Below are 14879 nucleotides of genomic sequence, written 5' to 3'. Positions count from 1 at the left end.
GAATAATGAGCATGTACGCTTCTCATTTCCGATTCACTCATTGGAATGGCCTATAACTTTGCATGCTGTATCTGAGTGAAATTTGGAGTTGGCCAGTGAAAACCGTTTGAATCTATGTCAAACCGTTCGTGTTTTATAACCGAAAGTTGCTTGTCTGTATATGTCATCGCGCCTTAATTTTAACGGTCGTTCCTTGCGAATAATGACCATGTACGCTTCTGAATTCCGATTTACTTACTGGAGTGACCTATAACTTTGCATGCTGTATCTGAGTGAAATTTGGAGTTGGCCAGTGAAAACCGTTTGAATTTATGTCAAACCGTTCGTGTTTTATAACCGAAAGTTGCTTGTCTGTATATGTCATCGCGCCTTAATTTTAACGGTCGTTCCTTGCGAATAATGACCATGTACGCTTCTTATTTCCTATTTACTTACTGGAGTGACCTATAACTTTGCATGCTGTATCTGAGTGAAATTTGGAGTTGGCCAGTCAAAACCGTTTGAATTTATGTCAAACCGTTCGTGTTTTATAACCGAAAGTTGCTTGTCTGTATATGTCATCGCGCCTTAATTTTAACGGTCGTTCCTTGCGAATAATGACCATGTACGCTTCTTATTTCCTATTTACTCTATGGAATTACCTGAAACTTTGCATGCTGTATCTAACTGCAATTTGTAGTTGGCCAGTGAAAACCGTTTGAATTTATGTCAAACCGTTCGTGTTTTATAATCGAAAGATGTTTGTCTGTATGTTAGCGCGCCTTAATTTTGACGGTCGTGACCTGCCCAAAATGACCATGTACGCTTCTTATTTCCTATTTACTCTATGGAATTACCTGAAACTTTGCATGCTGTATCTGAGTGCAATTTGGAGTTGGCCAGTGAAAACCGTTTGAATTTATGTCAAACCGTTCGTGTTTTATAACCGAAAGGTGTTTGTCTGTATGTCAGCGCGCCTTTAACGGTCGTTCATTGCGAATAATGACCATGTACGCTTCTGAATTCCGATTCACTGATTGGAATGGCCTATAACTTTGCATGCTGTATCTGTGTGCAATTTGGAGTTGGCCAGTGAAAACCGTTTGAATTTATGTCAAACCGTTCGTGTTTTATAACCGAAAAGTGCTTGTCTGTATGTCAGCGCGCCTTAATTTTAACGGTCGCTCCTTGCGAATGATGACGATGTGGCACTAGATAGTCTGTAAACACTGCATTCCTCTCAGTACACAATCAAATATTCACTTCTTTAGAAGTATGAAAAAAAGTTTCAAGTGCACTGGTTGAAAACAAGTACTCTACGTCAGATGTAGGCTAATCAAAGCATGAACTACAGAAAGTGCCAAAGATTAGAACAACAACAGAAAGAGTCACTTTTCACAAAATCATTTAAAGTCATGTGCGAAATATGGGTGTACGTTATCTAGTGATGTGTTGTGTATTCTATTAAAACGATGAAATCTATCACTGTTTCGTGTTTGTATTGTGCCATGTTCATTGTACCTTGATGTGTGTAATTTTGATTGGAATGGAAGCAATAATTTACCAACCAAAGTATTTTATCGTTTTGTAACACACCTTTTGTTACAACTTTTGTTAATGCTATAGCTAATGTTGCAAAAAAAGGAATATATTCTTTAGAATCATTTTGAACTAGCTATGGGACGTCTTGACAATAATTGATGAGTCAACAATATGCAACTTGCTGATTCAGCACTTATTGTCACTGTAAAAGCACCCGATTCGTCAACAAGTGCTCGATTAGAAGCGCTTGTGTTATGAAAAAATCCCCGTTTCTTATCGGGCGGTGTTATAATTTTAGAACATGTGTTATAACACAGCCCGATTTTATCGGCAATGGTAGTGAAGCATTAAATTTATTTTTTATTGAAAAATATTATATTTTCTGTGGAAATAATCGCCGGTGAAATGGGTTTTACATGAAATTGGCAGTTAAATGTGAACTGTTATGACAAAAGCAAACGCATTTTAAGCAGCGAAATAGCAGCAGTCCCAGATTCTCCTCGATTGTAAACTGTAAAATACAAAATGGGCAAAGGTTGTTGTATCTAATAGGCATCCATGTTCTGATAACAAATGGAGTAATGAAAAATGACAGTTCAGGGTGGGGGAAGCATTTCTAGTGCTTCATGAAGCAAACTAAGGCCCAGCACACTATCAAATGAAGGACTTGGGACATTGGATTTGAAAAGCAATGATACATGGTAAGTGGTTGTCAATTGTCATGATATGCTTGTCATTCTCAACTGTTTCTATTATTTTAGAAGATGGTCATTTGTTATTTTTTAGGCATGTTAAAAAATATGGTAGCTCATCTCTAGTGTGATCCTGGTTTTGTAAAACATTGGCTTTCATTTCTACTGGCCTAACTCAAGCATTTTTGTGTAAACTCCTACTTGTCAAATTAAATGTTGCCTATACTTTTTCTTTTATTTTTTGTTGCAGTTCAACATCTGGAAAACTGAATAGAAGCAGAAAAAAGCAGCACAATCATTCCAAAGGTAATTCAAGATTGCCTTGGACAACATGGAAGAAAGTAATTGATTGTGGAAGAATGGTGTGGGTGAAATGAGCTCACTGAAGTGTCAGCTAAATCATTGATGCATACAAAATGCTTCTTGCCTCGCTTGCATGGGAACATTTTATTTTAAGATATTCACCACACACTTCAGTTTTACATGAATCGAAATATGTGTGTTTTTTGCCGCTGTACTACCCGAAGGCAGGTTTATTTAACAATTCTTGTGCCCAATTTAAAGCAAACTTGTTATGTTAGATGTGTTCAATGATTTGTTGGTGTTATTTTAATCTCGTACCCAAATTAAGGCAAACTTGTTGTGTTGGTTAGATGTGTTTAAACATTTGTTGGTATTAACGCTGTCTTACCTACATGACATAATCATGGCGTCGTTAAAAAAGCATCTTTTGGGTAAATATTTATACATTTTCACTTTGATGTAGACTCTTTCAGTAAAAGTGATTCATCAGACAGGAATGAAAAACCTTTATTTTCAACCAGTAATCTCTATGATACAACCTCATCTTTCACATGGTAGCTGGTTTAATTTTATTTCAGTAACTCGCAACACATTGCATTTTCAGCTGAACAATGTTGTTTCACCTTTTTTGTTTCTCAGTCTGTTCACTTGATGACCCCTTTTTAGTGTACTCATTGTAAATGCAGGTTTTTGCTTGATAAATCAATCTTCTAATTATTTATCCTCTTCACATTTATTTCTTCTTTCATATAACTGTGGCACCCAATATGAGTATGTTATTGTGTGGAAATTGGGTTTATGAGGTGCTTTATTTTTTCATTAATAAAATGTTGCCCTTAACTGTGCATTTGTTATTTCATCATTTTAAGTACTAGTATTAACTGGTTTAAAATCACAAAGGGCTTGATGTAAACAAAAACGGTTTTCACAGGTCAACTCTAAACTACATCTAGTAAACGCATAAAAAATATCTTTAGAATCTAACCACCACATGATAAATGAGAGGCGTACATCATAAGCGAACGAAGGGCATGACCGCTTTAAAATGATTTTTCGCGCTGACGACCTTTGTAGCATATACACGCTCCAGATCACAAACGGATTAAGATAAATGAAAACGGTTTTCACAGGTCAACTCTAAAATACATCTAGTAAACGCATAAAAAATATCTTTAGAATCTAACCACCACATGATAAATGAGAGGCGTACATCATAAGCGAACGAAGGGCATGACCGCTTTAAAATGATTTTTCGCGCTGACGACCCTTGTAGCATATACAGGCTCCAGATCACAAACGGTTTAAGGTAAACAAAAACGGTTTTCACTGGTCAACTCTAAAATACATTGAGTAAACACATACCAAATATCTTTATCTTCTAAGAAGAACATCAAAAACAAGAGGCGTACATCATAAGTAAACGAAGGACACGACCGCTAGTGCTGTCGATTTCATGTGGGCCTATAGCATGTAAATTTCTTGTAGCGTGTAGAATACAATCTCAACGTATAGTGATGATGAGCGCCTCTTGATTTTAGGGTAATGATAGGAATTGATTGATATTTTGCATGCGACGTAGGTCTAGTTTAAAGTTAACCTGTGAAAACCGTTTTCAATACTTTATGTCGTTTGTGTTCTGGAGCCTGTACATGCTACTGGGTCGACAGCGCATAAAATTATTTTGAAGCGGTCATCCCCTTCGTTCGCTTGTACGCCTCTCATTTATGATGTAGTGGTTAGATTCTAAAGATATTTGGTATGTGTTTACTAGATGTATTTTAGAGTTGACCTGTGAAAAACATTTTCATTTATCTTAAACCGTTTGTGATCTGGAGCCTGTATATGCTACAAGGGTCGTCAGCGCAAAAAATCATTTTAAAGCGGTCATGTCCTTCGTTTACTTATGATATACGCTTCTCATTTATGATGTGGTGGTTAGATTCTTAAGATATTTTTTATGCGTTTACTAGATGTATTTTAGAGTTGACCTGTAAAAAACCGTTTTTGTTTCCCTTAAACCGTTTGTGATCTGGAGCCTGTATATGCTACAAAGGTCGTCAGCGTATAAGATTATTTTAAAGCGGTCATGCCCTTCGTTCGCTTATGATGTACGCCTCTCATTTATCATGTGGTGGTTAGATTCTAAAGATATTTTTTATGCGTTTACTAGATGTATTTTAGAGTTGACCTGTGAAAACCGTTTTCATTTATCTTAATCCGTTTGTGATCTGGAGCCTGTATATTCTACAAGGGTCGTCAGCGCAAAAAAATCATTTTAAAGCGGCCATGGCCTTCGTTTGCTTATGATGTACGCCTCTCATTTATGATGTGGTGGTTAGATTCTTAAGATATTTGGTATGTGTTTACTAGATGTATTTTAGAGTTGACCTGTAAAAACCGTTTTCATTTAACTTATACCGCTTGTGATCTGGAGCCTGTATATGCTACAAGGGTCGTCAGCGCGAAAAATCATTTTAAAGCGGTCATGCCCTTCGTTCGCTTATGATGTACGCCTCTCATTTATCATGTGGTGGTTAGATTCTAAAGATATTTTTTATGCGTTTACTAGATGTAGTTTAGAGTTGACCTGTGAAAACCGTTTTTGTTTACATCAAGCCCTTTGTGATTTTAAACCAGTTAATACTAGTACTTAAAATGATGAAATAACAAATGCACAGTTAAGGGCAACATTTTATTAATGAAAAAATAAAGCACCTCATAAACCCAATTTCCACACAATAACATACTCATATTGGGTGCCACAGTTATATGAAAGAAGAAATAAATGTGAAGAGGATAAATAATTAGAAGATTGATTTATCAAGCAAAAACCTGCATTTACAATGAGTACACTAAAAAGGGGTCATCAAGTGAACAGACTGAGAAACAAAAAAGGTGAAACAACATTGTTCAGCTGAAAATGCAATGTGCTGCGAGTTACTGAAATAAAATTAAACCAGCTACCATGTGAAAGATGAGGTTGTATCAAACAAGCTATCATAGAGATTACTGGTTGAAAATAAAGGTTTTTCATTCCTGTCTGATGAATCACTTTTACTGAAAGAGTCTACATCAAAGTGAAAATGTATAAATATTTACCCAAAAGATGCTTTTTTAACGACGCCATGATTATGTCATGTAGGTAAGACAGCGTTAATACCAACAAATCATTGAACACATCTAACATAACAAGTTTGCTTTAAATTGGGCACAAGAATTGTTAAATAAACCTGCCTTCGGGTAGTACAGCGGCAAAAAACACACATATTTCGATTCATGTAAAACTGAAGTGTGTGGTGAATATCTTAAAATAAAATGTTCCCCTGCAAGTGAGGAAAGAAGCATTTTGTATGCATCAATGATTTAGCTGACACTTCAGTGAGCTCATTTCACCCACACCATTCTTCCACAATCAATTACTTTCTTCCATGTTGTCCAAGGCAATCTTGAATTACGTTTGGAATGATTGTGCTGCTTTTTTTCTGCTTCTATTCAGTTTTCCAGATGTTGAACTGCAACAAAAAATAAAAGAAAAAGTGTAGGCAACATTTAATTTGACAAGTAGGAGTTTACACAAAAATGCTTGAGTTAGGCCAGTAGAAATGAAAGCCAATGTTTTACAAAACCAGGATCACACTAGAGATGAGCTACCATATTTTTAAACATGCCTAAAAAAATAACAAATTACCATCTGCTAAAATAATAGAAACAGTTGAGAATGACAAGCATATCATGACAATTGACAACCACTTACCATGTATCATTGCTTTTCAAATCCAATGTCCCAAGTCCTTTATTTGATAGTGTGCTAGGCCTTAGTTTGCTTCACGAAGCACTAGAAATGCTTCCCCCACCCTGAACTGTCACTTTTCATTACTCCATTTGTTATCAGAACATGGATGCCTATTAGATACAACAACCTTGGCCCATTTTGTATTTTACAGTTTACAATCGAGGAGAATCTGGGACTGCTGCTATTTCGCTGCTTAAAATGCGTTTGCTTTTGTCATAACAGTTCACATTTAACTGCCAATTTCATGTAAAACCCATTTCACCTGCGATTATTTCCACAGAAAATATGATATTTTTCAATAAAAAATAAATTTAATGCTTCACTACCATTGCCGATAAAATCGGGCTGTGTTATAACACATGTTCTAAAATTATAACACCGCCCGATAAGAAACGGGGATTTTTTCATAACACAAGCGCTTCTAATCGAGCACTTGTTGACGAATCGGGTGGTAAAAGCCTACGCTCCGTGCGTCATCTACCACAAATTCAGAAAGAAACAGAAAGAGAAACGTGAACAATATGTAAAAGAAAAAAGTAGAAAGCAGCTTAAGGATCTCGACACACCAAAGAAAGCAATCTTGCAATATGAAAACAACAACAAGATCACAAAAGAAATGGACAGGGTCCGTCAAACTAAGTTTAGAAACTAAAAAAAAACATTTGGAGCTTTTGTTGGGCGACATTTTCTGTCGTGTAATATGCAGACTAGGATGCAGGGGTGGAATATTTAGAGGAATGAGGCGAGATGAACTGTTAGGAAAAGAGGAAACTGCCCAAGGAATTTTTCAATTTTAGCTGAAAAGCAGAAAGAACAAAATCGACATGGTTGCATTGTTTTGTCCAAACTTGAATATGATCACCTCAAGGTGTCATCTGACGTGCATGGGCTTTTTTGAAACATAAGCCGGGAGAGAAATCTCAAGCTTTTCCATCATTGGTTACTGCTGGTGCTGAAATGGAAGCCACTACATTCAATAGACTTTTCAAACTGGTTTCTATCAACGTAAATGGCAGTTTCAGCAACTGATGTCAGAAAAGTAATAACAACCAAAATGCGAGATGCTCCAGCAGAAGTTCAAAAAGCAGTTGCCAGGTCCGAGGGGCACTCAATCGAAATGTTAAATCGGGTGTATGACTTGTCTCATCCTTTGAAAATTGTTGAAACAGCTAGGATGGCTATGGAGGAGGTGGTTTCAAGTAAGTACCCGTTTACTAATTCATTTTCAACTACCCTACAGGATTTTTCTTCAATAGTTTCTGTTTCGCAATTTGGTCAGTTAAAACCTTTTCATCATTATATTCTAGATGATATAAGTATGTTTTAATATGATATTAAATAGTTGTTTGTTTTGTATAGAAGATATATCTCAATCTCACCTGGATCAGGAGTCGTCAGAATCTGGTATGTATATGACTTACATACTACAATCAATGTTAGACAGGCATTCACATGTTATAAGTAAGCACTCTAGTTGTGCATGGTGTGCTTGCCACCTATACAGTCATTCCATAACGACCATTGGGGCTGTAATCTAACTTTATATTACATTATACAAAAGCAGCAATGCCAATAAATTTGACATAAGAGTCACAACTCAAGCATCTTCCTGCCATAAGAAGGAAATTTTAAACTAAACTCTGCAAGAATTTTGACTGTTATGTCAAATATATTGACTTCATTATTTTTAGAGTTACGCTTATTTTGCCCTAACTTAATATTATACTTGTCTAATTTCATTTACTGTGTCACAGAAAGTGGAGAAACAATCGCAACCACAACGACAAAAAATCAAAAACTCAGCACTGGTAGGCTTGCGTTTTTTGCTTTCAGTATTTTATTTATTTCAATGCAATTTTAATAACTGACAAGTTTACTTGATTGCAACCAATCGCTGTCATGAACTACCTCTGAACATAGTGCATTGAAGTTGTTATAGTCCAAGTCATGGCAGTTATAATTGTATTTACAATTATTTATATTATGTTGCAGATGAATCATTGTATATAATGGTTCAGTTTGTGGACGATAATGAAGTTTTACAAATTTTTCGAATCTCTGACTTAAAAACATTGGACAACAAGAAATTTAAAGACTTCTCTCAAATTCCTGAAGGTGGTTTATGCAAAGCGAGGTGGCCAGCAGACAAGCTGTTTTACAAAGCTAAAAGAATCCAACAGTCGCTATGTAAGTTTACTAGACTTGAACTTTTTAAAGGTTAGTAATACCAGATACAATTAGGATAATTGTAACAGCCTAATGACATCCCATTAGATTAAACGTACATGAAAGAATATAAAATTCCAATCTTTCCAAGAAAAATTAATATTTTTTTGTCTACTTCCAGGTACACCAACTAAAGAAAAATGCAGCTCAGATTCTGAAGCATCACCAAAAAAGAGAAGACTTTTCTAAATTATTTAAAATAACATGTCATGCAGTTACATTGTTTCTGTAAAAGAACTTTTTTCTATTCATATATTTTCTATTCATATTTCTCACTGTAGTTGATAGTCTGTGATGCAGCTTTAAAATTACCTAATTTATTGACTGCCAAACAAACATACATTAACTTACATTTTACATGTCCCAAGCTATTTTGGAAACTTAAAATCATTGCATTTCTGTTTTGCATTGCCATTAACCCTTATCTTAGTGAATGTTTCCAATGTTCAGTGTTCACTTTCATTATTTTTGTAAATAATCATTTATTTTCATCGCTGTATATTCTTTTTGCAACAATGTTGTTGAAGCACTAAGCCCCATTATACTGTTGAATGTTATCAATGTTCGGTGTTCACTTCTCTTTTTTTGTACATAATCATTTATTTTCATCGCTGTACGTTCTTTTTGCAACTTTGTTGTTGGAGCCCTAAACCCCATTTTACTATTGAATGATTCCAATTTTCGGTGTTCACATCCCTGTTTTTGTACATAATCATTTATTTTCATCGCTGTATGTTCTTTTTGCAACTTTGCTGTTGGAGCCCTAAACCCCATTTGTACAAAATCATTTATTTTCATCGCTGCATGTTCTTTTTGCAACAATGTTGTTGAAGCCCTAAGCCCCATTTTACTATTGAATGATTCCAATGTTCGGTGTTCACTTCCCTTTTTTTGTAAATAATCATTTATTTTCATCGCTGTATGCCCTTTTTGCAACTTTGTTGTTGGAGCCCTAAGCCCCATTTTACTATTGAATGTTCCCAATGTTCTTTTTGCAACAATGTTGTTGAAACCCTAAGCCCCATTTTACTATTGAATGTTTCCAATGTTCGGTGTTCACTTCCCATTTTTTGTATAAAATCATTTATTTTCATCGCTGCATGTTCTTTTTGAAACAATGTTGTTGAAACCCTAAGCCCCATTGTACTATTGAATGTTTCCAATGTTCGGTGTTCACTTCCCTTTTTTTGTAATTAATCATTTATTTTCATCGCTGTATGTTCTTTTTGCAACTTTGTTGTTGAAGCCCTAAGCCCCATTTTACTATTGAATGTTTCAAATGTTCTTTTGCAACATTGTTGTTGAATCCCTAAGCCCCATTTTTCCATTGAAAACTTTCACTTCATCAAATTCCGAACTAATAAACACATAAAATTAATTTAGGTGTGCGGTGTAAATGCTAAAATTTGCAGACCTCTACCTCCATCTAACGGTTTTTCGTTGACTTGAAAAAATATGTTCCGAACAAAAATTGTAACATTATGTGGTGGTTAGAAACGGTTACCTATGCTAACAAAAATTATGTTACAAAAAAAAATCTCGTTCCGAACCATTACATAGGGTTTGGCGTAGAGAAAAAGGCAGGAAATGACTGCAAACGGGCTGCAGCAAATACAAAGCGGCTTTCTTATACTATTACTTTGAAATCCACTAGCTTGAGATTGGATAAACTTTTCTGACTAAAACCGCTTTATATAATTAAAATAACATAAACTGTTTGATGCTAGATATAATTTGATTCAAGTTCGATTGATTGCAACCTTATCAATTATTTTTTAGGTATGTTTCCATATCGAGCAAAATAATCAATACACGCTTTCCAATATGGAAGTAAAATGAAAGCATTCCCTGTTGCGGTAGAAAAAGGCTACTATAAGTTATGCGAGTATGTTTTACAGGAGCAACGAACCATAACACAGCTGCAGTTTACAACTTGGCCCGATCATGGTATTCCAGTAACTACATCCAACATGATCCACTTACGTAACATGGTCGATGATTTGCAAAACACAAATGCTCCAATCATTGTGCACTGCAGGTAAAGACCTAATCAATCACATGTTTATTTGATCACTCAAATGAAGCATATGTTTGTATGCAGTGCTGGAGTGGGACGCACAGGAACTTACATAGCGATGGACACTTTGTTTCATGAACTTGACGACAAAGGAACAGTTGATGTGCCACGAACCGTGTTAAGAATGAGAGAGAATCGAAAAGACATGATTCAAAACGTGGTAAGCTGATCATCACCCAATTGTACTTGATATATAAATCATATACTTTCAATAAACCTAACTTTAAACGGTATGCTTTACTTACATTAGACTTTAGTTGGCCTGATGTTATGAATCGATATGATTATAGTTATGTTATTTCTGTGTATTTTTATCTTCAATACACAACTTGACACTGAAAATAGTTACGTAAGTAGTGGGCCCCATGTTAATTCTCGCCGTCAATGAACGCGAACCATTTGCGCACGCACTGGTGAGGAAGCGTTGTAAACCTGAATATGAATCTTAAGCATTACTAACATTTGTGTTTACTTGACCATAATTTGGACTAAATTTGGTTACGATTGTTTGTCTGCCGTTTCATTACAATATTTTGGTTTAGCGAATGTGCTGGCAACAAATTCCAGTATCGCCTAAATCAGTTTCAATAGTGCATATTTTCTACAGAAACAATACATGTACGTCTACAAACTGCTTATGGAGCGTGAAAGTTTGGAGGAAACAGATAAAGATGTGACCGAACTCCAGTCGATGACTTCAAGTGAAATGTGACTAATTAGCTGCCAAATGTTTTATTTTGTTAGCTTGGATACAGGGTTGTTACCCTTTTAGTAGTTGTATTATCTTGTATCGTTTAAAAGTGATTTCCACCCAAACAGTTTAGTAGTATGTTAGGTATTACGATATTTAAGCAGTTGATCAAACCGGTTGATACGTAAAAGTTTTATTATTGAACCTTTGCTATGTACAGTATAAGCGAATGTGACATATGATTGTTTAGGCATATTGTACACGTATTGTTTTAGTAGTAATTGATAAGATGAAACAGTAAAGGTTTCTGTTCTAGTAAGAAAATGCAAGACAAGCAATTCAACACGCTGTCATCGTGGAGATTTGGCGAAGAATGGCAGGAAAATCATCCACAGCTCAGAACATGTAAATAATTCACTAAAAATTTAATATTTTATGCTATCGCACACAATATTTGTTTTTAGACAAGAACACATCAGTCAAAGTCAACAACAATAAGAATAAAAGCATACAGCAGTTAGATGCTTCATATATCCAGGTAATAACTTTCGAGATGTGATTTTTTTGGAGTCAGAATGCTTTAAATGCATTTAATTACCATTCCACTAAAACCAATGAGGATCAATCGAATGCATTTTGGAGTGTGGTCAATCAAATGCAAAGGTTTCTCTTTACAGGAACATGGCTCTTCAGACTGCCTTGTCGCAGCAAGAAATCCTGGTCCAGGAGAAAAAGAAAACTTCTGGAAGATGATCGTTGAACGAGGAGCTTCACTTGTCGTTGATTTGGACAACAGCATTCAAGTAAATTTGACAGTTTATATCTTTCTATAATAGGCCTTTACTATATGTCATACATCTTTTTTAGATTCTAATCAATACAGCCATACAATATGAAGACATTTCGGTTTCTGTACGTGATGTGAATGAAAGCAACGTTCACAATCTGATAACTGTTAACGTTTGGTCAACAACCAACGCCTTTGTAAGTTAATAACTTCCGAACAGCACCGATTGTAATACGTTTTTTGTATGGAGAGTATTTTGGAAAGGTTATTGCAGGTTGGCAAGGAGAGTTTGGGTTATGTATAACAATATCAATTATGGAAACATGTGTACTGTAATGGCCTAAGTTTCAAACAGGAATTTCGTTTCAATTCTTTACCGTTTGGCAGCAAAAAAATATCTTACACTTTTTCGTGGTGAATTATTCCTTATCTTGCAATTAAAGAAATGACAAAGTCAAACCACACTAAAGCTTTCTTTGTTTTCAACAAAACTATAGTTGTTTTCACAAAGTTGAATAAATCCCTTGTTTTGTGTCAGGCTGCCCAGCAAGTGATGCTTATGCAAGTCAAGGGATGGAATGACGTGGAACAACCCCCGAAAGAAATGGATCTCATCAAAATTATCGAGGAAATGCAACGACAAAAGTCTAAACAGAATTGCAAGTGTGTGTTGGTAGGATGCAGGTAATGTTTTACTTGGATACCACGTCTAAATATTTGTTTGCGGAAACGCACAACAACTAATTAGAGGCGAAATGCCGATTTATGCCGGTCTCATACGGACGTTTATACGAAAAAGCGAGTGGAAGAAAAGTCCAAACTCAAGAAATTTGCGATTCAAAACCGCGACAGCAGCTCATTAGGAGCTTACGCTTTACTGTTGTCAACAGTAATTGTTTTTCGGGCAAATTTTTAAACGAAATTAAACTCAAATCTGAGCTGAGAAACCAAGTCCTGTTGAACTACCCCAATTAAGTTTGATTTCAAACAATATCAACATGTTTTGACATATAACTACGAGTTCCTACTCATTTAAAACCCATTTAAACTAGTGGGTGCGAACCATTCCTTTAATACAGTGGTTCTCAAACTTTTTTTGTTGCGACGCCTCTGGAAAAGTTTTTCTGGACTTGCGACGCACCAGCAAATAAAAGTTAATGAGGAAACTTATCAATAAACAGTTAAGTGCACCCGGAAATTACGTGCGGGCTTTTGTTAATTGTTTTAATTATTCCGCACAATTGCATTGTCTCAACAGCATCAATAACGAATTGCAGTGAAAGTAATGTCTTAACTTACGCACAATATAAACTGATGCACAAAATTTACTGCTGCAACTCATGCACAAGAATCACTTAAAAGTTTAGCTAACAATTATGCGTTATAAATACCTCAAGCATTTGCTAGAAAAGTCGACTTTGTTACTGCCCGCCAAACGTCGCCCCAGACACGCGCCCATCACGCACTTGCTGCTTGTACTGTTTGGCCTCGACGTACATTAACGGACAGCCGCGTTTTTAATCAAAAACTTTTGAGGTAAATTTACGTCAATCCGCACTCTTCGCAAAAAGTATTTGGACGTAGATATACGTTAACTGCACTGAAACCTCATTTTTCTGAGATAAATTCAGAGTTTGAGAACCACTGCTTTAATATCATCTGGGGGAAAACAAATGCCTAAAGTCGTTTTTCTGGTCTGAACGCAAAATACCTGATTCTGTAATATTGATGTGTTTACAGCAATGGATCAACAAGAACTGGAACCTTCATCGCTCTGGTGAACATTCTCGAACGTTTGAAGGTCCAAAAACGGCTGGATGTATTTCGAACTGTGAAAGACCTGAGAGATATGAGACCGAATATGGTCGACAACAAGGTAATGTTTTTCAAATCCTGTTTGTGGTTCCGCTATAATTTTAATCATTACAAAAAAAGTATTAAAGCAGTAATTATCAAATTGGGCGTAAGTGACCTGATGGGGCGTTGCACTGATAACGAAACTATCCAACATGGTTTGTTAGGGTGATTTCTTTCCCTCTTGAACCCCACCCTCTTTCCCTAACAAGGGTGGTTGGCTTCTAGGTCCCAACTTGACTGGTTCCACCAACGTTTCCCCCCAGTCTCGCTGTCCAAATGCGCCAACTTCACATGATGTGAGTCCCCTTCACATAACGCTTATAATAACGGTGTAGCTGCAGCGCGTCTACCATCCCTCCACCAATTGTACATTCAATTTTATCGCGCATTTTACCGTCTGAACGCTGCGCAGCTATTTCCGGCCTGGTAAATATTGTAGCGCTTTTGTGCTGCTACGTATTTGCCCGGCGAAATAAACTCAACTCAAATAAACTCAACTCAACGAGAGTGCTGGTGAATATTTTGGGGGCTGAAATAAACACTGTCCAGTTAGTGAGTCTTCAAATAATGTCTGTTTGTTGTTACAGGAACTCTACAGATACTGCTACTCGGTCGTCATGCAATATCTTTCCGATTTTGACACTTATTCTAACTTCAAGTGACTTATACGCATTTATTGTCCACTGTAAACTATTTTGAAAAATACTTTTTATCGTAGGGCATGTGTGTGTTTCGTTTATTGTTGGTTGTCAAAAAACTTCTAGCTTCTTTTAAAAACAACCATTAGAGACTGCTTTAAGTTCAAGAGAAATCACATTTTTGCGTAATTACGATTCAGAAACATTTCTATTTTCCTGTATTAACGTTTTTCGTTGTTTTTCTGTAATTTCTGCTGAATGTCTTTGATTTCGTGCTTCGTTAATTTTTGTCGA

At 36.0% G+C, this 14879-nt stretch overlaps 3 protein-coding genes and 2 long non-coding RNA genes across 5 annotated transcripts in view; 4 read left to right on the top strand and 1 right to left on the bottom strand.

Annotated features, from left to right (window-relative positions):
- Positions 1-14715, top strand: part of LOC145229041 (receptor-type tyrosine-protein phosphatase alpha-like) — a 28334-nt gene extending 13619 nt beyond the window's left edge. The window contains exons 11-20 of the mRNA XM_080094296.1: positions 10434-10573; positions 10637-10772; positions 11220-11320; positions 11620-11708; positions 11768-11841; positions 11981-12106; positions 12171-12287; positions 12629-12774; positions 13831-13966; positions 14535-14715. Coding sequence (XP_079950422.1) covers positions 10434-10573; positions 10637-10772; positions 11220-11320; positions 11620-11708; positions 11768-11841; positions 11981-12106; positions 12171-12287; positions 12629-12774; positions 13831-13966; positions 14535-14609 — 1140 coding nt within the window. The 3' untranslated portion in view covers positions 14610-14715. The remainder of the gene's footprint in view (positions 1-10433; positions 10574-10636; positions 10773-11219; positions 11321-11619; positions 11709-11767; positions 11842-11980; positions 12107-12170; positions 12288-12628; positions 12775-13830; positions 13967-14534) is intronic.
- Positions 1-14879, top strand: part of LOC145228604 (receptor-type tyrosine-protein phosphatase alpha-like) — a 71939-nt gene that overhangs the window by 14080 nt on the left and 42980 nt on the right. The gene's annotated exons all lie outside the window — the stretch shown is intronic.
- On the top strand, positions 989-3361 carry LOC145232981 (uncharacterized). Its single transcript, XR_013860987.1, has 2 exons — positions 989-2222; positions 2464-3361. It is a non-coding gene; the product is annotated as an uncharacterized LOC145232981 (long non-coding RNA).
- LOC145232989 (uncharacterized) lies at positions 5190-6580 on the bottom strand. The gene is made up of 2 exons (XR_013860988.1): positions 6271-6580; positions 5190-6028 (listed from the first exon to the last, which is right to left on the bottom strand). It is a non-coding gene; the product is annotated as an uncharacterized LOC145232989 (long non-coding RNA).
- LOC145232973 (uncharacterized) lies at positions 6799-10079 on the top strand. The gene is made up of 5 exons (XM_080097638.1): positions 6799-7508; positions 7669-7713; positions 8064-8117; positions 8302-8496; positions 8657-10079. Exons 1-5 carry the CDS (start codon positions 7319-7321, stop codon positions 8722-8724), a joined length of 552 nt encoding a protein of 183 aa, XP_079953764.1. The 5' UTR covers positions 6799-7318; the 3' UTR covers positions 8725-10079.

The sequence above is a fragment of the Phallusia mammillata genome, chromosome 1 (genome assembly GCF_965637545.1).
Source record: "Phallusia mammillata chromosome 1, kaPhaMamm4.hap1.1, whole genome shotgun sequence".
NCBI classification, from domain to species: Eukaryota; Metazoa; Chordata; class Ascidiacea; order Phlebobranchia; family Ascidiidae; genus Phallusia; species Phallusia mammillata.
Note: the sequence above shows the minus strand (reverse complement) of the source record. Positions and strands in the feature narration are given on the sequence as shown.